The sequence below is a fragment of the Talpa occidentalis genome, unplaced genomic scaffold (assembly GCF_014898055.3).
Source record: "Talpa occidentalis isolate TD23 unplaced genomic scaffold, MPIMG_talOcc4v2.1 talOcc4.4, whole genome shotgun sequence".
In the NCBI taxonomy this organism is placed as follows: Eukaryota; Metazoa; Chordata; class Mammalia; order Eulipotyphla; family Talpidae; genus Talpa; species Talpa occidentalis.
Genome location: NW_023604295.1, coordinates 40,462,854 through 40,488,580, shown reverse-complemented (window position 1 = coordinate 40,488,580; position 25,727 = coordinate 40,462,854). Strand labels below are relative to the sequence as shown.

The following is a 25,727-nucleotide window of genomic DNA, read 5'->3' as shown; positions in this document are numbered from 1 at the left end:
AGACATGCGCTGTCAGCCGAGAAGCCGAGAGAAGGCAGATTTCCCCTTGGAGGGACCCTGGGCTACCCCAGCACATTCTCTTCTAGGGTGCAGCACCCAGAGCCCAAAGCAGGAAGAAAAGGAGGAGTGAGTGCATGTGGCAGCGCTCTGTGGTTATTACAGTGCATATGCTTACAGATTTTTCGCTCTCTTACATAATTGAGGTATTTTTTCCCCTCCTTATTTTAGATCTTAGTGCCATCTGCCCTGCTTTTCATGCCTCACTAGCTCAGGCTGGAGGTTAGATCTGGTTTGGCCCCTGGCTCTATCCCTCCCTTGGCATGAGACTTGGGGTAATCTGCTTCCTTATGTGGAAAGTGAGATAATAAACCCCCCTTGCGTTCCCCCCCACCACCCCAAGGACTGCTGTGAGGATCATGGAGAGGAGGAGGTGAACCGGCAGTGGGCCATGACCGGCGCGGCACAGATGTGCCTGGTTGTCGTCTGGCAGCCTGAGCCTGAAGCTACCCAAGCTGGGAGCCTCTGCTTCTCATGTCTGCACCCACACCAAAAGAGCATCACATGGGTTTGCAGAGTCAGGCCTTGTTTGAAATACAGGAAGTGAACAGCACTTAGAAGTGGGGACACTTTGGCAGACCCCTGCCATGGGCAGCAGAGGCACAGTCTGAGCAGCTTGTGGTAGGTAGGACCAGGCTGCCTGTCACCTGCCCACACAGCCTCATGGTCCCAGGAGGAATGGTCGTGTGCTCTATAGCAAGGCACCAATGGGGCGTCTTAGAAAAAGCCCTCTTCCAGCCTATAGTCATCAAAAGAGGGTTAGTGTCCACGAAGGCACCAGATCATTGGTCCCACACAGAGAGTACCACTGGTGAAGCCCTTGGTCAAGCTGAGCCTAGCCTGAATCCCCTTCTCCAATATCAGGCTTTGCAGGCTTTCTCTCCTCTTGCCTGAAGCAGCAACTGAGGTCCTGAACTGAAAGTCATTTATTCAAGGTCACGCCATAGGGGTGACAGAGTGGGACTGGCAGGGATACTGAACCCTGTCCCACCTCATGGGTCCTGCGGAGGAACAGATTAGATAATAAGTGCTTGGTTCCTGTCCTGGGCCCAGTGTGCGTACCTGCTAAATACAGGGCGCATCACGGATTCTGGGCCCTGCTGACCTGTACCTGTTCTCTGGGGATGGGAGTATACTGCAGGGGCCCAAGCCCAGGGCTGCAGGTCTAGGTGGCAATAGGAGAAGAGTCTTCAGGCCTCACTGACCAAGGAAATCCCTGCAGAGTGGGGTAGGGGTGCAGGAGACAGTGCTGCCCAAGTCAGTGCCTGTGAATGCCATTTGTTTCCAGCAGATTGCATGGTGAGAGCTGGGCGGCAGCCTCTGGACGGCCTCCTAACCTCACTTCTGCAAGGGGCAGCTCGTGCCAATGGACAAGCAGTGAGGGTCTAGGTGCCTGATGACCTGACCTGCCTCGTTCCCAGGTTGTGGCTACAGGGTGAGGTGATGGTAAGAGCAGCACCACTCAGGAGACCCAAGTCCACTTCAAATCTCAGTATGTCATCTGTGAAACAGGAACTCCCACCTCTGTTCCCATCTCTTACGAGAATTAGACTAGCCCCTGCACCCATTTTCCACATTCTCATATCTCACTTCCACATATCTCATTTTCCACATAAGGAAGATTACTCCAATTTTCTGGCATCATTAAGCTGCTAGAAAGTGAATGGTAAATGTGGGGTTTTAATTAGCATGGAGACTATCAGGAGGGAAGGTGCTCTGGGTTTTTCAATCACTGGTGTAAAAAAAAAAAAAAAAAAAAATAGGACAGCCTGCTGCAAGCAACAGGACCTTGGCGGTCCTGTCATACTCCTGGAGACCCCAGCAGGTGAATGTGCGGCTTCTCCTGTGTCCAGTTTACTGCTGATTCCAACCAGCATGTGTGACCATCTTCCCCCTGCTTCCCCCCGTTCCCAGGTATCCACATACAGTGTAATTCCAAGTGTTGCATCCATTTTCCTTTAATAAAATTAAGCATGAAAACAAAATCTCCCAAGATATAAAAAGAAGATTTGAAAGGCAAACTGTGATACAAGAGGATCTTGTTATGTAAACACAATGGCTGTCAAAAGTCCTTCTCTAGGCTCTGGAATTTTAGCCCTGCCTGGCCACGCTATCATCCCTACAGACAGGGAGCTGGGAGAGAGCATCCCTAACTGAAGACGGAGGAGATACAGGCCCAAAAGGCAGACTATAATTGCTCATTGTGAGACCCCCCCTCCTTATTCTTGGCACTGCTTGAGCCCTGTGGCCAGTTCCAGCTGCCCAGATTCTTATGCTATTTCTTGGTGCCAGGCTCCAAGTTTAAGTCAGAAGAGCAGGAATGCTGTTCCTAAAGGGGCCTTGCTTCTCTGTGCCCAGACTGTTTCTGAGGTGGGAATCACAAATTTTTTTCAGGACCTCAGGTTTGGGAGCAAGCTGAGTCAGGAGCAGAGCCAGGCTGGGGCTGCGGAGGAGGCAGGGCGCACTCTAGTGGAAGGCCTGTCCCTTGCAGGGAGAGGCAAAGGTGCTAGTTTTGTGGGGCTGGCACTGAGGACCCTGTCCTAGGCCTGCAGCCACCTGGAAGATGGTGGTACCTAGTTTTTGTGCAGCCATCCAGGCTCTGGGCATAGGCAAGGATGGTAGTCTTTAAACCCAAATGCAGGAAATGATAACATTCTCTGTCAGTGACCTGGCCTTAAAAATAAGGCCACAGCAGGAAGGAGAGTCATATAGAACAGATATGTGGGGGTGGTGTGTGTGTGTATGAGCACCATGTGAGTCAGATAGGGAACCTGAATCCAGTCCTGGGGCTGGGAGAGGTGGTGAAGGGCAAGTGTATATGTGTGTGTGTGTGTGTGTGTGTGTGTGTGTGTAATATGTGAGCACCACATGAGACTGGCAGGGGACCTGGACCCACCCTGGGGTAGAAGGTGCCACAGTGCTAGGCCTTTACCCCATAGTTCCTGCCCAGGATGTCTCACCAGCACAGGTCATACCCAAGACAACCTAAGCTGACCCAAACCAGGTGCTCTCTAATCTAAAGAGCACCTCCACATGTCTGTCTTAAGTCCAGTGAGAGGTTGAAGAACTCTCGAATGGAAATCTCTAGAATGTCCCCATACCCTCCGCACAGTCAGCTCTCAATCACTGGCTGTGGGCTGACCAGTAAAATGCAGCACCGTGGACATGCAGAGGCGCACAGTGTGGTGGTGTGTAGGGCTCAGGCGAGGACACAGGTCATGGCGGGGGGCGGAGGGGTGGTCTCAGATAACTGGGTGCACACAGCCCTGCAACACAGAATGTTAAGTTTCTAAAGCAGTGGCAGGAACACATAACTTGGACCATACATAAGTAAAAACGGGGTTATTCACATATACTCTTTGGGCTGCAAATTCTTTGTGTACAAAAGAAAAAAAAGTACTTATGAGGCTCACTGAAGGATCAGGGAAAAAAGTTTAGAGCTGATGTTTTGGTTTAAAAATATAAGGGACTTAGATTCTATTTTATAATAAATCTGCTTTTAATATAAAGATGTTTTCCCACAAATCTTGGTAGGAAATCAACTCCAGATTGATGGATGCGCCGAGTTTGCCCTGAGGTTTAGGGGCCCTGCCTGCCACTCACTCACGCGGGCCAGGCGAGGCTAACCCCTCTGGTTATCACGAACACTGCACGAGGGTCAGTGCAACTGGAACTGGGGACAACCCCCAAGTGGATAATCAAAAGATGACTACACAAGCTGCGCTTCTCATCCCCTGTCCCCTCCCTCTTCCGCCCCACTCCCCCCCCAACCACCCCTCCATCACCTGTGTTCCACCCAGACTCAGAGAAGGCAGGAAACTTCACTGTATGTAGATCCGGTCAGAGACTGCCCCGGGGAAGTGGGTCATGACCTGCATTCGCAACCACCAGTAGTAGTCCATGGGGTGGTAGCGGGTGTAGGGGGTGGGGGCCATCAGGGCGTGGGTGACATCGTTGATGACGGGGGTCGTGTCGGTGGAGCCGCTGTTGCAGTAGGTCTCCATCTTGGCGATCTTCTCATCAAAGTACTTCCGGCCATAGTCACTGCGAACCACCTCGGGCAGCTCGTCCCACATCTTGCTGGCGATGACCTGGATGCGCTCCGGGCTGTAGAGGCTGGTGGCAGCGATGAAGTTGCCGGGTTCCACCACACAGACCTTCACGCCCAGTGGGAGCATCTCGTAGCGCAGGCAGTCGGAGAAAGCCTCCACCCCGAACTTGGTGATGCAGTATGGGGAACGCGCGGGGTTGGCCATGCGCCCCAGCATGCTGCTGATGTTGACCACGCGGCCTACAAAGGGAGACAGCAAGCACCTGCTCAGGAGCCGCTGCCAGGTGCGGCAGAGGCGGGGGTCTCCCATATCTGTTTTGCTGTATGCCAGACCGGGGCCTGGCCTTCTGAACCACGCAGGCTAGGAGACTAGCTCAGACCAATACATCAGAATGAGCATCCCTGATATTCCTGGTCAAGGCAGGGAAGAAGAAATGAAAGGCAGGACTGCACACCTGAGGGCACAGTATAATGGGCAACACACCGCTAAGTGGTGTCTGGGTTGCACGATCTCCCATTGCATTTTCACCAGAGGCCAATGTTATCACCTGGCAGGGATCTGTCTGCAGGCAGGGATGGGGGGCAGAGGTAGGGTTCTGAACCTGACTTCAGGCTAGGTCATGTGAGTAGAATCTCCAGCACTCGGAGACTGGTGGCCTCAGAGAGACTCCCATAGGTCCAGTCTGGGTGTTCAGGGGCTGACCACAGCTTCTCCTAGTCCTGGGGACAGCAGGGAGGGGTGCAGCCCAGGCAGATCTGGGACCTGCACCCTGGAAGTTGAGGCACAGCCCCATCCTGGGCACTTCTAGAAGCCTTTTAGCTCAGCATTGCTGAAGGGTTGGGGTTTTCTTCTGAAACCCTACAGCTGCTCTCTGGGTTCAGCCTGACATTGCTAGAACTCTGGGCCAGATAGTATGATTCCTCCCCATTGCCGTTTTTTTTGGTTTTTTTTTTCCTTTTTTTGGCCACAACTGCTTGATGGTGTAAGGAGAAAATCTGAGCCACTCCTTAGGTGGTTTGCTTACCTTTGACTTCTAACATGGTTTGGGTGTCCTATTTGTCTTTAAACTCTCTAATCTTAATTATCACTTTATTATTTTTTTTACTTAAGACCACATTTATATACTTTTATATGGCATAGTAACCCAGAGAATAGATATATCCAAGTTTTCTTAACCACACCCCTGGGGATACATCATGTGTAGGTAAAGCTCTGTGCACAGGGTGATTGTTTCTCTAGGGTAGAGCACAGGATCCCGGAGTGGGATTGCTGCTGTCATCTTTCAGTCTTTGCCACATAGACTGCTGACCTCTTACCTGCTCTGCTTTTTGAAAACCATACATCCCTTTCTGTCTCTGCCTGGACACCACCCCTCTGCTACTCACCAGCAGCCTGAGAGACACCTGGGAGCCATGTGCTCAGCATCTGCTGAGATCGCTTTCCATTCCGAGCAAAGATGAAAAGGTGGGGGCAGGAAGAAAGTCTCTTTCCAACTCACCTTTGGCCCTTCGGATGAGGGGAAGAAAGAATTTTGTTGTCCTCACTGTGCCCCAGAGGTTGACTTCCGCCACCTCCTTGTAGGTCTCCATGCTGGTGAACTCCACCTCCCCAAAGGTTGAGATACCTGCGTTGTTAACCAGGCCCCACATGCCTAGGAGAGGACAGAACCACAGTGGCCACATGGGCTTGGCTATCACCCATTAGCCTGCAGGCCCTTTCTCTCCCCATTTTCATCTCTTTTCCCCATGACTTGCCACCCTCTTGTCCAAGGCTCTCAGAACACTTTATAGAGTCACCAAGAGTAGCAGGAGATAGAGAAGCCTGCAGTACTGGCTGTAGCCTGCCCTTACGTAAGTCTAGAATGTCTAATCCTCATCGCACTTCTATGTGCATCGAAGTTCTAAGCCCATCATGACGTAGGCCTGCTGGGCACCCCCATCCTGGAGTCCCACCCCACCTTGTTCACTGCCACCCTAACTCCACCCAGTCTCACCCCACACCCTGCAGCACTGGTCACCTGTTTATTCATTTCTACCTCTGAGTCTTTGCTCACATTCTCCCTCTAGCCAGGAGCCAGAGGAACCTCAGAAGTCTTCTAGGCCCAGCTCTCTCTGGAGGGCCAGAGAGGGGACCCAGATCCAAGGTCACGCAGCAAATGAGAGGCTCAGCCAAGTCTTGATTTCGAGTTGGGCACCAGTCTTGCTCCACCCTAAGGCCCTCCTAACAATGACTTGCATTTCTGATGTCCCCTTTTTGAACCATACACTGCTTGTTGGTTGGGTGTAAGCCCCAGGACCTGGTAGCCTGCTCACCAGTGTCCCAGGTGTATACACCTGGTCTCCACAGTGGAGAATACTCCTCAGCCACAGGGCGGAGTATAGGCTCAGGGCGTGTGTACTCTATTCCAAAATACATGGCTTGAAAGACCAAGCTAAGGGACAGATGGCTTTTGTAGGCTCAGAACACTGGTGCTGGAAAGCTCCCTGGAGTACATTTAGTCTGATTACTAACCTTACAGCTAAGGAGACAGAGGTCCTGAGGGGGAAAGACTGGCTTCAGTTTATCCAGTGAGTCAGAGGCAGAGCTGAACTGGGAGACATTGGCAATGAGGAGCCAGCCCCTTGTCCTGAAGGGCCCTCTGAGTTCCCATATTGGGGGTGCAAGGACTGGCTGAGCTGGAACCTCAGGACAGAGCTAGGCCCTGCCCCTTTGTTGTGGAAACCCTCAGCGCTTAGTCTCTAGAGGCCAAGGAAGCCCTGTGTTCCTTCCCAAGGCAGTCTCAGGGCAGAGCTGCCCTCCCGGGCTGTCCCCTGCCTGTGGGAACTCTGGCCTGGCTTCACTTTCCCAGTTAATCATGGAAATGAGTTTGTGTAAATGACAGAGTAATTGGTCTCTAGCTGCTTTCCTTCCGTGTTACCCAAATTAAAGCTTCATCAACTGACCTCTGGTGCCTTCTCCTTCAATTATGGAGAATTAAAGACATTTATTAGGAAAAGGAAATTGCTAGTTAACAAAGTGCTCAGAAGTTCTCATTCCCACTCCCCATGGTGCTGAGCAGAAGCTTCCAGTTTTCAGTCTTACCAGTAACCTCACAGTGACACTAATGATGAGATCAGAGTCAGCACTGCATCCCCCACAGATTACCCCAACCCTGCCTTGCAAACTGCCTGAGGAGCACTACCCCTTTCTCCTTCCCAGGAATAGCAGGAGGCCTCACCCCTGTCATGGCTGACACTTCCCCTCCACCTTCCATAGCAAGCCATCACTATTCTCTCTTTTATGCTACCTCAGCTCTTCCCTTGACCCTGGCTTCCTCCCTTCAACACTGTACACATTAGGTGCTCAATAAATGTTTGTTGGGTGAGGAAATATCTATAGATCCCATCTCTCCATTTCCTAAAGAACCTTCTCTCAACCATGTTGCCCCTTCACGCCACTCTCTGCTTCCCACCCTCTGCGGTCAGGCTTCCGAGAATACCAGCTACTTTCTTCAGTTTCCCATTTCCCTGCCGTTCTAAGTCCCAGCCCTTCCACTGCTCCGGGGTGTCCAGGTGCACAGGCTAAGGATGCAGTTCCCATCATCACTCTCCTCAGCCTCTCCACAGTATGAGCACCACGGATGGTTCTTGACACTCTCTCCTTCCTTGGCATTAAGGATACCTAAGCATCATCTCTAACCTCCCTGAACTTTTTCACTACTTACCTCCCTAATTACAGGAGTCCCCCACTATCATTTCTCAGACCATCTTCACTCAGATGATACTCGGTGCTTAAGCAGCCTCGTCCTCTCCATGTTCATGGAATTTTCCAACTGCTTTGTGTTTGATTCATATGAGATAGTACCCCATGACCTAAGATACACAGTCCTTTTTCCATCTAAAAATGAATTAAATCTGACACTGATATCCAAAAAAGTTCAGCTGCACTTGACCTGTGAAAGCACATAGCTCCTGGATTCTAGCTCTGCTGACTTGAGAAGTAGTAACAGTTTGTGGATGTGGTAGCTCCCTGGGGTCCTCAGCCAACATTCTGCATCTAAACACAATTTCCTCCTAGTCTGGGTGGCAGCTGTTTTCCTGTCACAGCCCCAACACCACCTCCATCCAACAATTCCCACGTGCCCCTCATGAGTCACGGCTCTCTCCTGACCATCGCCTCCTCTGGACGGTCACTTTCACCTGGATGCCCCTCAGGTCCCCAACTCACTCTAACCACGATGACACATCCAGTCCCCAGCTGTCCAAGCCTGGTCCTCCTCTGTTAATGGTTGCATTTTCCTCTTTGACTCCACCAGCAGCTTCACTTCTCCCCTGTCTAACCAGTCACTGGATACTATTCATATTGCAGAGAAAGATCAAGAGGAAATCTCCCTGGTCCTGAAATTTGCATCTATTAATTCACCTGATGCTCTTAAACAGCCTATAAAGTAAATGATAAATTGTCCCATAGCTGCATGAAACAAGTGTGGCTCAGTGAGGTTAAGTGCCTTACTCAGTGTCACCCAGACAGCAGGTGGACAGGATGGAATTTGGAGGCAGGTCTATGTGGGGACACAGCCCTCAGGCTGTGGTGTTGGGACTGGTGCAGTGAAACAGCTGCCACCCAGACCTGTGCTGTTTTGGCTTCCTCTGCCGTGTCACTAGAATTGGTGTCTTCTTTCCTAACTCCATGAATTGCTTGAGTCCTTGTGACCTCCCTCCGTTACTGGAGAAGCCTCTCCCCGGGCTGCCTGTCTTGGTCTCTCTCCTCCCCCTTCATCCTCATTTCAACCCCTCAGACGCTCCATTTGTCAGCCACCCCGTTCCTGCTCCTCTGGTTCCCTTCTGTAGAGGGGCATGAGACCTCCTTTTCCATGCGTCTCAGCCACTTTCCCTCACCATCCTTAAGCCTGAACAGCCCATCTGGCCCCTCTCCACCCTTTGAATCTTCTCTTTGCATCGTGGCCCCTCTGCGGCTTCCTGGCTCTGCTCAGCTCCCTGCCCTTCAGCCTGAGAGTAATGTTTGTTGAAATTCTACCTGTGCTCCTGCACTGATCAGATCTAGGTGTGAACACTGGATGACTTGTATAGATTTCCCCACCTTGCAGATGTGCAATCTGAGGCCCACACAGGTAAAGGCAGAAGCCCCAGGTCACACACCTAATAAAAACCCAGAGTAAATCCAGTCTTCTCACTCCCATACTGAGGGTACCCAGATACAGGGTGTTCCCTGTCTGTGCCTTAATGTCCCAAGTCCTGTAGCTGTGCCCCTCAGGCCCTGCTCCAGCCTCCAACTTCCACTCAGCTGGTGTCCAACTGCAAACACCTCTGCCAGGTCAAACCCTCCTGGTGCTCAGCACACTGCCAAGTATACAGCACATACTCAACACATGTTCACTGGCAGCTTCAGGATCAGGCCTTGCCCACAGCCTGCTAGCTGACCTACTCGCTCAGAGTCCTGGGGTTGCAGTGGGGAGGGCTGGTCACAGACTCCAGATGTCCAGTCCCTCAGCATCCTGTTGGGAGCAAAATGGCTGGTGGCAGATGGCTCACCCGCCCTATCAGACAATCCCCTTCATCTTACCCCCTGTGACTGTCTCCCTTGGCTTTGGCAGCAACGTTCTACAGGACTAGGGTGAAAGGCATCAAACTTGCCATGAAAATATGCCCTCTACTCGCCTCCTGGAAGTTTCCTGCCTGGTGGAGTGAGTCAAAGCCACCCCTTAGGGGCTCAAACTGGCCAGAAAGCTTTGGGACGCGCCACCTGGTGTTCAGGGGCAGCACTGCCTGAGAATGCTGTGAATTTGCAGTTTTACCAGGAAAAAAGGGGGAGGAAGGAGGGGAATCAGAGCACACACAGATCTGACGGATTTATTTTTCAGACTTAAGTTTTTTTCCACAAAATGCAGTGGTTAAGTAAAGTCATGGTGAGTGATTTATCAACCCTTGCTGGAATGCTTCACGTGGAAAAAAACAACTGGGAAAAGTTTGTGCGTCAGGGATGGTGCTGGGTTTGAGTCCAGTCCAAGGGTGGGGGTGAGACTGGTTAAAGCCCCCCCATCCCTTGTGGGTTAAGGCCCCTCCTTTTCCTGGTTAGGCTCGCTGGGCAAACCAGGACAGGGAATGGCAGGGCTCTGCCGCTGTGGCAGGGGACAAGGATCAGGTCCTGAGCGGCCCCCAGCCCTGGTGCAGCCCAGTCTCAGGTCCCCTGTGCCGATTCCCTCCCACAGGCATTTTGTTTATTTTTATTTTTATTTTTTGTTGTTGTTTATTGGTATATTAATTTTTTTAATTTTAATTTTATTTTTATATTCCCCATACAATTACAACCCCCTTATTTTGACCCCAATCCCTCCTTTCCCCGTCCCCCACTCCCCATAGAGTGTCTCTGGTTCATAGTTGTTTGTTGATTTTGATATTTTCTTTCTTATAGTTATTCTTTTCCTGGTCCCTTATTTAAGTTTTCTAGATTCCTGCTATGAGTGAGACCAAAAGTACCACAACCCGCTGGGTGTGACGAAGTGGCATTAGGTGCCGACTGCAGCTGCTTTCCTGCCCGACAGTCTACGAGGGCAGTATCCCAGCTGCCCAGGGAAGGCAGACGGGAGGAGCCTGTACCACTGGGGCGGGGGCAAGGTAGGCATCACCTTCCAGGCTGGTCAGCATCCCAGTGGAGTCCAGCCTGCCTTTGTCAATGGGATAGGAGCCGTGGCTCTGTCTGTTAATTACTGAACAGGTATTTGGTGAATTCAGAAACTCAGAGGCCTCTCCTTAGAGAGCAGAGGGGCCTGGGAATGGCCTGCTGAGAAAGAGGGGGCACTGGGATGACAGTGACACATAGGTGACAGGATGGCAACTTCTCTGAGAGCACAGCACTGGCATTTCTGAGGTGCTGCTGGAGGACAACAGCATCTCACCTGACTGATAAATGCCAGCAGAGAGCTGAGCGCAGGCCCCAGGAAGCCAGCAGCCTCCCTTGGGAAGGCATGAGACCCTCTGTCTACTGGTCCTCTAACTTTAATGTTTCTTTAGTTTCTGGGCACTGTTCCCAACCCCTGTGGCAGTTGTCTCTTCCCCTTTTCTGATCCCTAGTTGCTCATATTTCCCCACAGTTCCTATTGCCCCTCCCCTTCTACTTTGACCTCCATCCCTAGGTACCTGACCCACCCTAACCCCAGCATGCCTTCCAGTGTGTCCCATGGGCACTTCAGCGTCTTCCATCCCTCAACCTGCTCTTCCAGTGAGGAGCACCAGTGCCTTGCCTCTTCCTCTTTACCTCGTACGTTAGTTACCAAATGCAGCCAGCTTTGCCTCTCCATTCTCCTTCAATTCTTTTTCTCAACACCACTGCTCTACTTCAGGACTCCCATGCCTATGCTCCCCCTTGAAGTCCTCCCTCTAAACTGACACCCCAGTCCCCAGAGTGAGCTTTCACAAATCTATCCAGGTCATCCCCTAAAAATCCCCTCTAGGGGCTCCCACTGTCCCCCAGAGAGCAGCAGGGTCCCTCACCTGGCACCCCAGGCCATGGTCATCTCCCTCCACAACCTCATTTGCTGCCACCACCTCCCTGAGACTTGGCTCCCTGACTTGTCCCCAGTCCACTCTGTGGGTCCCATACCCATGTCCATGCTCTCCCCTTCTCCTGGGATGCACTTCCCAGCACTCTGCCACACTTTGCCCTAGCTGATTGGGCTGCGTCCCTCCATCTTGTGCTACTCCCTGAGAAGGGATATGTAAATCATCTGGCTCAGCTCCCCAAAGAAATGTGTGGTCCCCAGGGAAAGGGATTGTGCCCAGTCTGTGTGCCACACTCAGCCCAGAACCTGGCCCCAGTGGGCATTAGGTTGACTGAACTGACCTGTACCAGCGCATCCCCACTCAGTACTCCTTTAGATTCTGAAACCATCTCTGGCTTTCTGTACAATCTCTTACTGCCCAGGCATGTTTAATATAGCCACCTCCACCTGCTGTGCCGCCTTTTACAGAATACTGGTGTCTGCAGAGCAGCAGTTAACAAGGACCCCTGGGAATGGCCTGTGTACTATCCTTGTAGCCCAAGGTGGCCCCTACCATTTTCAGGGTCCTCCAGGGTCGAGCGGACTTCCTCCACGGCTCTCTCCACCTCCTGGCTATTGCAGACGTTGAGCTGGATGGTTTTCAATCGGTCACTCTTCAAGCTGTCCAGCTCCTTGACGCCTTCACCCTCTGTGTCCTGGGGAGGAGAGAGGAGCTGTTATACCCTGCTCCTTCCCACTCTGCCTCCAGGGTGAGGATCAGGGCCAAAGTGGGGAGCTGGTAGATCCAAATAAAAATCTAAAATCCACACCCATTTCCACCTAGTACTTTCACTCCCGTTTCTACCTAGTACTTTTACTTCCGGACATATACCTGAAAGAATTACAAGTAGGTTTTCAAAGAGGTATTTGCATTTCTTTTTGTACCATGCTTACAATAGCATTATTCACTTATGTTGTAGAAGCAACTCAAGTATGAATTAATAGATGAATGGTTTAGCCAAATGAGATATATAATACAATGGAATACTATTCAACCTCAAAAAGGGAAATTCTGTAATAGACTCTAACATAGATAAACCTTAAAGATATGCTATGTGGAATACACCAGTCACGAAAACACAAATTCTGTGTAATTCCATTTAAGTGAGGTCCTTAGAGTAGTCAAATTCATAAAAACAGAAAATGTAATTTGTGGTTGAGGGGAGAACGGACATTTATCGCTTATTGTGTATAGAATTCCATGTTATAAGATTAAAAATATTATGGGTGTGAATGGAAGTGATGATTATACAATATGAATACATTTAATACCATTGAACTTGAATTATATACTTAAAAATGGTTAAGATGGTAAATTTTATGTTACATGAATTTTACTGCACTTAAACAAAGAACTCTACAGAATGAAACAATGACTATGTGTAAAGGGCAGTAGTGACAAAGATGACCCATTTCTTACCTTCATCAAGCAACCAGCAAACACAAGGAAGCCTTTTGAATGCAGATGCTTGGCCAAGGAGAACCCAAATCCAGAATCACAGCCTGTGATCAGAACAGCTTTGCTGCCAACCTATTTTAGAAGGTCAGACCCCATGTTAGGAACCGAGGATCCTGAAAGCATAGTGATTAGGCCTCCTCTGAGCAAGAGGAGCGCTGGCTCTCCCTGCCCATCTCTTTCTGGAGGAGCACCATAGTAAGTGGAAAATATTGGACTCAGAATCAGGAGATAAGAGTTCTAACCCAGATTCTGCCACCAACTAACAATGTGGCTTGGGGAAGTTACTTCCCCTTTCTGGACCTGTTTTCTCATCTGCAATCACCATCACCCCATCATCATTGTTGTTATTACCACTGTCATCTTTAAAGCAACAATTATTATTTATGTGAGAAGCATGCATTCTTATTTAATTCCCATAGTAACTGGGCATGCATTCTTATTTAATTCCTATAGTCACTCCATATAGTAAGCATGACTATTATACATATGTTACAAGGAAACATAATTTGAAAAAATTCCCGACATTGTTCATGACAAGAGCCAGAACTGAAATCAGAACTGAGAGATTCCAGAGTCTAGATTCATAATCTCTGACTTCATTTGATGGGGAGAGTGGAGGTCGTGGTTAAACAAATGGGAAAGTGACTCCAAGTCTCCTGTGAGCCCTGCTCTAAGAGTGGTTCAAGGCCTAGGGGTCCAGTGGGAAGGGCTCTGACTGCCTGGCTGGTTCCACGCCAGCTGGGCTGCTACTCACCGGGTCCACCACATCCGCAGCATCAGCATAGGTCCTATGGCTCACAGGGACAAAGGACGTGGAGCAACACAGCAGCGTGCGTCTGCAAGAAAAAGGGAGCCATGAGCAGAGGGGGATACTCCTTGACCTTGTTTCCTGGCAGAAGTAACTCAGAGCACTCTTAGTCCTAGTGAGCAGAAGCGGCTGCCCCCATCTGAGTTTCCTGAGAACTCCCTGCCAGTACTACTGGTGCTACTGGGAACCCGGCCTCTTCTCCCCTGGGTTGCCAGTCTAGGAGAAAGTGGACAAGCAGCTGCAGTGGTCCTTTACCACAGGGTAGGGAGAGCTTCCAGTGACAGAACTTTGTTAACAAAGCTTTCTGCAAATTCAATGTATTAACCCTTGTGCTTCATGCTACCTGCTGATAATTTTTTAAGTTAAATTTCTTATTTTGAAATAACTGTAGGTCCATATGCGGTTAAGAAATAATGCTGAGAGATGTCCTGTACCTTTTACCCAATATCCCTTATGGTAATATCTTGCAAAAACTATCGTACAATTCACAACCAGGATCTTGACACCCATACAGTCAAAACACAGAACACTTCCATCACAAAGATGTGGCCTTTCCTGGCCACACCTACTTCCTTCTCACCCCACATTCTCTTTCACCATGAATCTGATTTCCATCACTGTAATTTTGCCATTTCAAGAATATCACATAAATGGTACAGTGTAAGCTTAAGCTTTTAGGATTGCCTTGAAATCACTCAACATAATTTTCTGGAGATTCATCCACATTGTTTCATGTATCAGTAATTTGTCCCTTTTAATTGTTAAGTAGTACTCCAAGGCATGGGTGTACCACAGCTCATCCATTCATCTATTTAAGAACATCTGGGGAGTTTCCAGTTTGGCCCTATTACAAATAAAACTGCTATGAACATTCCTATATAGATTTTTGTACAAAGCTGTTTCTGTCTTTCTTGGATAAATACCCAGGAAAACAATTGCTGGGTCTCATGGAGGCAATATGTGTAGTTTTTAATGAAACTGTCAAACTGTTTTTCCAGAATAGCAGCAGCATTCTCATACTTTTTATCATGAGTGGGTATTAAATTTTGCTTTCTCTGCATTGATAGATAAGATCATGTCATTTTTCTTTTCTGGCCTGTTAATTTGATGGATTACAATGACTGATATTCAAATAATGAACCATCTTTGCATTCCTGGAAGAAACCCATTTGTTCATAATCTATTATTCTTTTCATATAGCAGAATTCTATTTGCTAATATTTTCAAGATCTTTGCATCTTATATTCACAAAGGATATTGGTCTGTAGCCTTTTGTACTGTCTTCATCTCATTTTGGAATCAGGGTAATATTAACTTCATAGACTACTTGAGAAGTGTTACTACTTGTTGGGGATGAGAATTCTGGCTCCCCATTTGATCGCCACTGATACCTCACTGGCTGAGAGGCATTGGAGTGCCTCATTATTGCTCCCCGCATGTATGGGGGGGTGTGTGGTCAGTCTCATTACCGCCTGGTGGTAGAGAAAGTCATGACTCTCCAGTAGGCCTCCTCTGATGCTCCCCCTCACCCACACCAGGCAGGCAGAGTGCCTAATTACTGCTGGGAAGGAACAAAAGTCCTAGACTATTTTGACAGTACCCATGATGGGGCACTGGGGTGAAAGTGGACCTCTAGGCCTCAGTACTGGTAGGGCTGAGGCCACAGCTTTTTCTGTAGTGTCATCCAAGTGATTGTTGTCCACTTTTCTGTTGCTAGGCAATGCTCTTTTGACTAAAGAGAACAAGCTTTTGCCGGGGCTGTTTAATGCCTGATCTCAGTGGCATTTGTGGGGTTGCCAGCTTCAAATCTGTGTCACTTCTTGGCTCTTGAGGTCCCTGACTGATCTACCTTCTCCAAGTTTTAGAGCCTTTTGGTGCTGGTTTTATATAATACCCAGAGAATTTTAGATGTACTTTGCAGAAGAAATAGAGAAAAGTACATTTATCTTCCAGAAGTGGAAATCCTGTTAGTTTGTAAATGAATATTAAACCAGAAACAGTAAGTGGAGGAGGTAGGGGTGAGTGCACAGCTGTCAACATGGATGTGGGGTAGAGGAGTGGGGAGGAAGATGGAGATTTGTACCATTTGAACTCTGTACCATGTGATATAATACCTAATACCTATAATAGGCCAATGTGTAACCTCCTGTCCTTTTGAGCTGCCACAGAAGAATCACTTTGGATGTTCAAGCCCTCTGCATGGATAGTCTCAAGTGGCAGAATGTGATGGCTAACATACCCAATACTAGTTAATGCTTTAACCAAAGAGAATCACTCAGCCTTCTCACTACCACAGGTGCTGCTTGCTAAAGGAACAAGGTGTCCCTGCTAGAGCTAGATTTTATGTGCTTGTCCTCTGCCTCCCCCTTAGCACTATCTGGTATTTTTAAAGTAACAAAAATCTCACATCAAAAGAAAGTTTATTTCAGACATACTTGATGCCAGATTTTCTCTAATCCACCTCCTCGATTCCCAAATATATCCAGACTCCCAGTCTCGAACTTGACTGTCCCTGGGGGTATTATAGCAGGCTCTACCTCTCATACCCAGCTGTCAGTAGAATATTTCTATTTTTTCAGAGAGCACAAAGCTCCATCCCATTCACATCAAGCCCCAAGAAGTAGAACCCTGAACAAAGCATGTAAGTCAGGGCCAAGAACACCTGACTCCAGCTGTAAGGCTCCAGCAGGTCTGAGAATGTCCTGGCACTGTTGGGATCACCTACTGGTCTTTTCTCTCATTTTGGAGTTCCTGCAGGTGCTATGGGATCCCTTCCTGGGGGCTGTTTCAATTTGCAGGAGCTTGGGCTTGGGAAGGCTATAGCACCCCAGCTCTCAAGCTTTAGTTAAGAAGCACATGGGGAGCTTGCTGAAAGGCAAACCCCCAGATCCCTCCAATGATATTCTGATTCAGTAGGAAGGGGCGGCCCCTGACACCTGCATGTTTGATAAGCATCTTGGCTGATCCAAGTGCCCGCAGTCCTGGGGAAGAGCGGGTGGCTGTAAGTCCAGAGAAGTTGTTTTCGGGTTCTCCTTCCTGGTTACTAGGGTCACATAGAATTTGCTTCAAAATAACCCAGTAGAGGGTCCTCCCTGGTGGCCCAAAGGGTTAAGCCCCGCACTATGAAGCAATCCGCAGCCTCTGCAGCACAAGTTCTATCCCTGGCCAGCCAGGGAGCAACCCACATGGCACAGCAGACCTCTCCTGTCTCGCCTGCTGCTCCCCTCAGCAGTGTGTTTCAGTCAGTCTGCCTGTTCTGTTCCCCACTCTGTCTCTGGTGAATCCTCTCACCCCTGCCCCCCCGCATCTCTGGCCTGTACCCCAGCTCTTGTATGCATAAATAAATAAATCTTTCAAAAAAACAAAGAAACAAAATAACCCAGTAGAGGGAGGGGAAGGAAAGTGGGTGAGTGCTGCTCTGCAAAGCCAGGAAGCAGAGTGGGCTGTCAGGGGTTGAGGAGGGGCTGAGGCCATAACTGGTTCTCATCTGGACAGTTGCTGTGTGCTGGGTGACTGCTGCTCTGAGACAGGTACATGTGGAGGTGTTTGGTTTGGAGCACCACATCCTAATAAGGAGGACAGGCCGAGTGGCATCTTTCTGATGAAAGACCGAGATGCTACAAGGTGAGACCATGGGAGTGAACAATGAGAAAACGCTCAGATGGAATAAGAGAAGTCAGGGCAGATGGGTACTGAAATCCCATGGTGTTCCTGGAATAAGGGATTAACTTGTTCAATATGAATGCAGAGGGCAGACCCAAGAATGAGGGGTAGCATATATGGGGAAAAAATACACCTGTTCCATATAAAGAAGAACTTTATAATAGCACTGTCCAAACACAAGAGGCTTGCTATGAGAGGCACTGGCCACCCCATACTGGAGATATTCTACAGAGGCTATAAAATCACTTGTCAAGGATGCTATGACAGGATGCACCTGTATGTGGGGACTGGAGTGTGAGGCTCTCTGTACCTGAGGTTCAAGCAAAATGATTGGGTCAAATTTTTCCCCACCCAAGACCTTCTGACTGGTCCAGGCTCAGTGATCACCCACAAATCCATCCTCTTCACACCCCTAGTGTCTATCCTGACCTCTGCTGGTGCCTTTGCCCAAAGGACGAATGTGCTGCGATTCACCTTGCCCACCCCCTTCCACCTAATGAGGTAATTTCTACAATTCTTTCAGAAAATTCTGAATCTCCTGTAACAGCCTTTCTTCCCGCTTAAGTGAGCCAGAAGCCTCACCGATGCCTCATTTCTCTTTAATTTGGTGATAAAAGCTTTGTAAAGGAATTTAATCAAATCCTTTCCTTCAGGATTATTTTCTCCTGTATAAAAAGTATTCGCCAGGAATCTCTATGAGCCACATTTGAGATAGATCTTGCCACTGCTGTCACTCACTAAAAAAAAAAAAAAAAAAAAAAAAAAATAATGCAGTAAGTCATTCTCTTCAAAAGCCCTTCAACAGAGCCAGGCTCTGTTTCCTCGTTGATGGAAAGTTGCCTGTGTTGGAGAGCCATCTTAAAACTCTTTACATGGTGTCATCTGGTAGTTGAAACCCATCTCCAATTAAGTTTCTGTAGCCCATGGAAATGCTGCTAAGAGCCTTAATCCATGTTCTTTTAAACATATTTATTTGCAAGAAAATATCCATTAAGTTTCTAGCTGCTGGGACTCTGCCTTTAACCTAACACTTAATTTCACTCCTCTCAAATACCAAAAAGCAAGCACTATTTTTTTTCTTGTTCTGGCTGCAAAAGAAGAAAATGACGTAGCAGGGCACACTGAATCCCTTTGGAAAAGGCAATTCTAGAAGCTCTCAAAGAAGAAAAGATGGCTGTTCAGTTTGTACTTAACACTTCCTCTAAATCACATAAACTGTTCAGTGAAGTCTCAGGGTACTTGAGTAAACTGATTTCGGTGTGAGATTTTAAGAGAGCAGTTATCCAGGTGATCAGAGTAACAAGTCCCATTGTGTGCCTCCTAATAGGATGCACTGAGAAGAGGCTTAGGAGACATGACAATAGTGGGACCCCAGTTTGTAGACAGGAAAAGGTCCACTATTACGCCATTTGGAAAAGCTGGAATCAAGCCTGTCAGTTACTTAACAGTATTCTATCAATGGTAATTTCCTGGTTTTGATTATTCCGTTATGGTTTTGTAAGACATTAGCATTTGGGGAAGTTAGTTGAAGAGACTACGGAAACTTTGTATTGCTTTTGAAACTTTTGTTTTTATGTGTGGATTATTTCAAAATAAAGACTTAAAAAAAAAAATAAAGCAGTGGGCCTCCCCAGTGGCGCAGCAGTTGAACGCTGGGTTGCGAAGCTGCCCGCAGCCTCTGCAGCGCTGGTTCGATCCCCCGCTGCTCCCCGGCCACCGGAGGAGGGTCCCGCATGGCGTGCAGACCTCTCCTGCTGCCCGCTGCTCCCCTCAGTAGTGTACTTCGGTCCTTCTGCCTGCTCTGCTCCCCGCTCTGGCTCTGGTGAATTCTCTCACCCTCCCGTGCTTCTGACTGTGCCCAGTGCTTGCATAAATAAATAAATAAATCTTTAATAAATAAATAAAATAAAATAAAGCAGTGATGAAAGATGTTCTTCTGTGCTTTGTGTGCCCTGGAAAGGTCTCTGTCTTCCTAGTTTCCTTTGCAAGTGGGCAGCAGGTGTGAGAGCCATCTTCGAGGGTGAGCTCCCATTAGTGCCTGCATCATTCATGTGTGACGAGCTCTGCTTGGCCCACAAAGTATGACCTTCAAGGCCACCCCAGGCTTCAGTTTCTTACCTCTTTTCAATCTCTCTATTGTAGAAACTCAAGGTTCTCCCCCGGAGCTGTGACAGGGGTCTGGAGAGGCGGAGAGTCAGCATGGTGGCACGAGAAGTAGAAAGCTTCACCTCCAAGTAGGTTCTGAAACACAAAATGCACCCTCAGCATCACCTTGCTGCTTTCAGGGCTTCTAGTTATGTGATCCTGGACTCAATCCTATGACTCAATCCTGGACTCAACTATGCCTAGTTGACTCAATCCTGGACAAGCTGTCACCCACCTAGACCAGGTCAGCAAGGGAATCCGGTCTTAACCCTCGGGGATCAGACTCTGAGTCCCATTTTCCTGTCTGTGTTCTCCATATCCAGCTAAACATCACTCTCAATTTGCCCACATGCTTCTGCAGGCAGCTTTGCCAGTCCCAGGCGACATGTCATTTACTCAGTTCTCCATCTCTCTCCCGCACTCCACCCAAACACAGGGTCTGGCTCTAAGGCTGAATTTATCAGTAGCTGTATATAGCATGGAGGCTGGAGCCATAAAATGAGGCACATGCTTTAATCATTCTAAATTAAAATACACACACAGAGTCTCTCTCACCACCCCCTCCAAGATTAAATAAATCTCATTGCAACAAGCCAATGTTTCACTTGGTGTCACCTTAAAGCGACTCAGCACTGTGACTGGTCATAGATCACGTGACATGCTTTAGTTGCACTCCTGCTCTGATGAACAGTGATTCCTTCTGGCTTAAGGGGATGAAGGGGTTGGGGAAGGAGTTGAGCAGGGCTACTACAGGGCTGTTCTTTCATTGGTGAAGCCTAGCTGCTCTTTGCACAACTCTTGTGGTTTGCTTTCCTATCCATAGCAACAAGGCTCTGGTGGGAGGAGCTCTCACCCTGCCCCTTTGCTGTCACCCCAAACCTGACAATCAGTTACTGGCTCAGAATTTCTGTAATAAGTTCATTAACTAGCCAACCACTGCAGCTTTCACAGCAGGAGGCAGATAGAAGTCTTCACTCTGTTTTATCCTTCGGAATGAAAAATAAATAGGGATCTCTTTGGTTTGCATGATATTTCCCTTATTTCCACTCCAGCCCTGACATCACACTCTATTCCCAGCACTGTAGGCAGAAAGATCTCTGTATAACAGGCCAAGTTGTGTGACTCCTTTGCCTAAAAGCCCCCTCTCCAAGACTGTGGGAGCATACTTCTGCTTCCTGTCCTAGCCTCGTCTGTCTCCACTCTGCCCTGGCACTCTGCACTGAAGCCACATTGACCTGAAAGTTTCTCTGATGTGCTAGGCTCTTTCCTGCCTCAGGGCCTGGCCTTGCTCACTGGCTGGGTTCTTCCAATACTTCAGACTTCCAAGAAGATGTCCCTGATCCTCCATGCAACACACAATGGTTGCTCTTTATAAAATCACTCTTCAATCTAAAAGTATCTTGCCTCGGGGCCTCCCTGGTGGCGCAAAGGGTTAAGCACCACACTATGAAGCACAAGCTTGATCCCCAGCGGCCAGGGAGCAATCAGCATGGTGCAGCAGACCTCTCCTGTCTCTTCCGCTGCTTCCCTCAGCAGTGTACTTCAGTCAATCTGCCTGTTCTGTTCCCCGCTCTGTCTCTGGTGAATCCTCTCACCCCCATCTCTGGCCTGTACCCCAGCTCTTGCATGCATAAATAAATAAATCTTTAAAGATATAAAAAATAAAAGTATCTTGGCTCTTTATTTCCCTTTCTAGATCATAAACTCTTGTGTCTCTTGTTCACAACTGAATTCTGTGCCTAGAAAAGTCTTACACTAAGGCACTCAGCAACTCCCTGCTGAGTAGGGATGAGCTGTGTGCTTGCCCCCCAAATTTGGCCCTTTGTGGAAGGCATGGGCCCACTTTGGGCTCAGAGTCTTTAACAGGGGCCCCCTCCCCACCTAAGTACTGAGAGCTGGCAGAGCACATCCCTTTCCACCCCTCCCAATAGGACTGGAGTCTGAGGTCACCACCACTGGGTGATTTCAAATCCAATTGTCTATAATTAAAGCCCTTTCCATCCCTTCCGCTCAATGCCTGTGGCAGAGAAAGCTCCAATATTATCTCCAAATAGAAGGCTGCCTTCAATTTTGTTTTCCTCTGGTCAGCAATACCTATAAGTGCTAGAGTCAAAATAGTTTAAAATCCCTGAAAACTCAGCCCCTTGATGCCCTGTAAATGATGCACACAATTTAGTCTCATAGGTGGAATAACAGAAATTCAGACTTATTTTTCTTTTTTTGAGTTTCTTCATTATATTGCTATTCCCACTCTAAACACAATGCTATAAGGGGGTGGGATTCACCAGCAGTTCAAGGTTGCCAGCCATCTTAATGCTTTGGGCTTTATTCTCTGAAAATATTGTTCTCAACTTGAAAAACCACTCACTTGCTTTTTGGTTTGGAAACAGACAAGGCTTTGGAAGGTGGGTGCTGCAAGGAGACAGGCACAGCCCCTATGGGCGGGGGACAGTAGCCCGTACCTTGAACACAGCTGGCCCAGGTGACTTGACACAGTAGGCTTGACTTCCAGAGGCCAAATTTATAAGGCACTGTCACAAAATCAAGATGCTCATATCAATCTGTAATGTGGGAGAAACTTCTAACACTGGGACTCTCTGGGTCTGTTTCAAAGGGTGCCACCTCCTTTCCTGCAGGTAACCCATGGAAAGCCCTCTCCAAAAAATAGAAGTGTTTGCATCCATGACCCAATGCTGAACACCCTTGTTACATTCTGACAGGATTATCTTGTAGAGGACATAGCTGGCTGCATTCCTGTGGGTCAAGCTCAAGGTGAAAGTCTCTTCTGTAAAGGGCAGATGTTTCCAGTACTGACATCCTCAGAAGAGGCAGGAATTCAGCAGGAAATAGGGACTCAGAAGAAAGGCCTTGGGTAGGAAAGAGAACTTCTCTGTTTCTAGATGGAAACTGGAGGGGCCTTGGTATTATCAAGTAGGAGGGCAGGGTCTTGTTCCAGTGAGGAGGGCAAGCTGAGTTTAGGCAGAGACCGCACACTGAGGAAGTTGAAGACCAACAAGTTGAGACTCTAAGGTGAGACAGCTTGCCTCCAAAGTGTTCTTCTTGGATATTTTGTTTGGGCAGCCTAGTGTTTTAAAAGGTAACTGAGTAGCTAAGTTATACCTGAACTTAGTCGTTTGTACTTACTATCTAAGGCCACCCACATCACCTTTGTAAACTACCTGGGAACTGTGAGCATTCCAGATCTCTAACCAGAGAGAAGAGTTAATATCCTTTGGCTATCTCCCTTCTGATCATTTAGTACAGCCTTGCCTAAAGCTCCAGCCTAGCTCAGCTATGCATGCTAACTGCGCAGTTAATGGGGCCATGCAAAAGGGAAACCTGGTAACTTTTAAAGCACGTGTGCAAAAAAAAAAAAAAAAAAATCTATTATTCCTTAAAGATATAACTACTCTGGGCCAAAAGTCTAACAACATTATAGAGGACCATCAAATGACATAGCAGATGATGTTCTTACCACCATTCTATCCTTAATGACTCATAGGTCTGTGTGTAACAGAGACTTCCAATAACAGTCAAGGATTCGACTTTGTAGCCCATTTCAGTGAAGGTAAACCTAACTCAGACACTTTGATCAGTCTAAGACACACTTTAGTCACCTTATTCAATTTAGGTGATGGCCAGTTCTCAGAGAACATATCACATCATCACAAACATTCTCTGCAGTGGCCATCTTTTGGGTGGGATGAATGTGATTAAAAATGGTCAGTCTGGCTTTGTTTTGAAGGTAGAGCCCTCTATAATTTACTGATCAATGCAGAATATTAAAGAATCACAGATATTTCCAATATCTTTGGTTTAGATGTTTAAAAATGACATTAGTATAGCTGACAAATAAGCCATTCTATTCTTCTGTGCTTAACACATTTCAAATCAGAGTACACAGTCTGGGCCTCTTGGTCCTCACCTGACACCTCCAAATCTCCAACTTTTTCTCATCTACTCACTAACCCATTTGCCATACCATCTCTCAACAAGTCCTGTACTTCCCATTTCTGTACCTTGTTCATTCTGTACCTTGTTCATTCTGTACCCAATCTGATGAAATCCCAATTCAAATAAAACCTCTTCCAAGATGTCTTTCCTGATCAAGAAAATTAAAAATCAGTCTGCCACCCATTCACATTCACTGCCTTCAGTGCCTCTGTAGCTGCACTTAGGTAGGCACGGTAGTGCTAGAGGTGCTTCTGTTGTAACCACTTATAACCCTCATCTGACCAGATACCCACCTGGACTGTGAGCACCCCACAGTGAGGACCCACGTGTTCAATCATTGACTCCTAGCTCCTCCCAAAGGTCAATTCTGGTGTTTAACAGCAAGCATTCTATATCTGCGTTTTGAGAGAACATGCAAGCTACACAAATTTCAAAAGCAGGCTTCCTCGCCGCCGAGGGTACATTCCCGGCGCAGGCCTTGCTCCAACGCTTCGGTAAGCAGAACCCCTGCTGCGTCATAAAGGATCCCAGCAGGCGGCCCTCCGCAACGTGCGTCTCTGCAACACCTCACAGGGCTAGACGGTGACTCTGCATCAGCTGACTGTGAGCCGACTGGCCGACCCGCAGGGAAAAAAGCGTTGAGCTCCAAGTCCTACGCGGAGCTAGACCGCAGACCCGCCTCCGGGCCCGCCCAGTTCCCAGCGAGGCGGCCCCCGGCCGGCTGCGCGCAGAACGCGCTCCCGAGGCGCGCGCACAGGCCCGGCCCACGCCCTCGGGCGCGCTCCCGCGGCCAGGCAAGGGGCGGGCGGCCGGGCGCGCGGGCGCCGCCTCACCCAGCGCCCCGCCTGGCCGCGCGCCCGCGGCACCGCCTGTCGCCGGGCGGCTCGCGGGGACCGCCGCGGGCGGGGAGCCGAGGGGCTCGGCCCGAACCGCACAGTCATTGGCTGCGGCGGCACCGCCCAGGCGAAGCCGCCCCGTCCTCCCGCGGGCGAACTGCCCGGCTCCGGGCCTTGCCATCGGGGGCCCAGCGATCCCGGCAGCCCCCGCCCGCCCGCAGCGCCGCCGCCTCGCTCCGTCCCGCGCCTGCCCGGCCAGGCAGCCCCGTTCGATGTTCCAGCAACTGCCGGCCCGGGCCGTGCGCAGGGGAGCCGGCCTGACCCGGTCCAGCGTCCTTTGGAGGCGCGGTGGGAGGGCGGCGGGAGGCACCCCAAGCCCCCGAGAACAGGGCTCGTGGGGGACACGGGGTAGGAAGAGGGATGCGGGGCAAAACGGGGGACATGCGTTGACGGGAGCCCAGAATCCGGGGGTGGAAGGCGGGTCTTGTGGTCTCGGTCCTGGCTCGGTCTCTGGCCACGAAGTGACCTTGGGCCGGTTCCTTCCCTTCTCGAGACCGAGGTCCCTCTGGAAACTGCCGCGGCAGTTTGAGGGGGGCGCTGCGTCCCGAAGGTTCCCCGAGGCGCCCCTGGGCAGCGCGTCAGCCCGGGGCTCCCCCTGCCGGGCGCTTTATTCCGAATAATACCTGCTGGGCCGGTTCCCAGCCCGGACAGGCGGCCCCGGAGGGCACCGGGGAGATCACCTGGGGCTGAGACGGGTCTGGCGGGCAGGTTCACGTTCCCGGCCGGCCCACAGGGCCCGGCCCACGGGCCTCCGGCGCCTTCCCGCCCGCCTCCGGGCGCGCCGCCTGAGGGGCCGCCCCGGACCGCACCAGGCCGAGCAGAGGCGCCGGCGCGCCCCGCCGGAGCTGCGGGGCTGCGGCCCCTTCCCGCTCCCCAGCCCCGGCCCGGGATGCGGCGGCGGAGGGCTCGCCGCCGCGCTCACCTTCAGCCCTGGTGTCACTAGCACCGGCGCTCCCGACTGGGCGACCGAGTGGGGGCGCTGCCGCCGTTGCCTCAGAAGCCCCTCTACCGACTCCCGCGCTCGCAGGCTCCTCTCGGCCACCCCGGCGCGCCTCGACACCTCGGGCGCGCGCCAGGCCAGCGCGGGGCGGGGCCCGACGGCCGCGTCGCCCGGGTTGAGGGCGCACCCGCCTCTCCTCCCCGTCGCCGCGCGGCC

At 49.8% G+C, this 25,727-nt stretch overlaps 1 protein-coding gene across 2 annotated transcripts; it reads right to left on the bottom strand.

The window, feature by feature from the left end:
* Positions 1-1,997: 1,997 nt before the first annotated feature.
* BDH1 (3-hydroxybutyrate dehydrogenase 1) lies at positions 1,998-25,627 on the bottom strand. Of its 2 annotated transcripts, none has more exons than XM_037525317.2 (7): positions 25,494-25,627; positions 19,695-19,817; positions 13,860-13,941; positions 13,067-13,177; positions 12,161-12,302; positions 5,608-5,760; positions 1,998-4,348 (listed from the first exon to the last, which is right to left on the bottom strand). In XM_037525317.2, the coding sequence occupies exons 2-7, from the start codon at positions 19,775-19,777 to the stop codon at positions 3,879-3,881; spliced, it is 1,041 nt and encodes a 346-aa protein (XP_037381214.1). In that variant the 5' UTR covers positions 19,778-19,817; positions 25,494-25,627; the 3' UTR covers positions 1,998-3,878. The 2 variants fall into 2 exon arrangements, with proteins under 2 accessions (XP_037381214.1, XP_037381213.1); XM_037525316.2 differs by lacking the exon at positions 25,494-25,627 and adding an exon at positions 23,969-24,243.
* Between the last annotated feature and the right edge of the window lie 100 nt (positions 25,628-25,727).

What these genes read in the sequence shown, in the direction of transcription:
- BDH1 (XM_037525317.2), bottom strand. Translation starts at nt 19,777, where the DNA reads ATGCTGACTCTCCGCCTCTCCAGACCCCTGTCACAGCTCCGGGGGAGA. An exon ending in AATAGAGAGATTGAAAAGAG is followed by an intron (nt 13,942 to 19,694) that starts GTAAGAAACTGA and finishes TTTTTCTTGCAG; the next exon opens with ACGCACGCTGCTGTGTTGCT. An exon ending in CCTCATCCGAAGGGCCAAAG is followed by an intron (nt 4,349 to 5,607) that starts GTGAGTTGGAAA and finishes CTCCCTTTGTAG; the next exon opens with GCCGCGTGGTCAACATCAGC.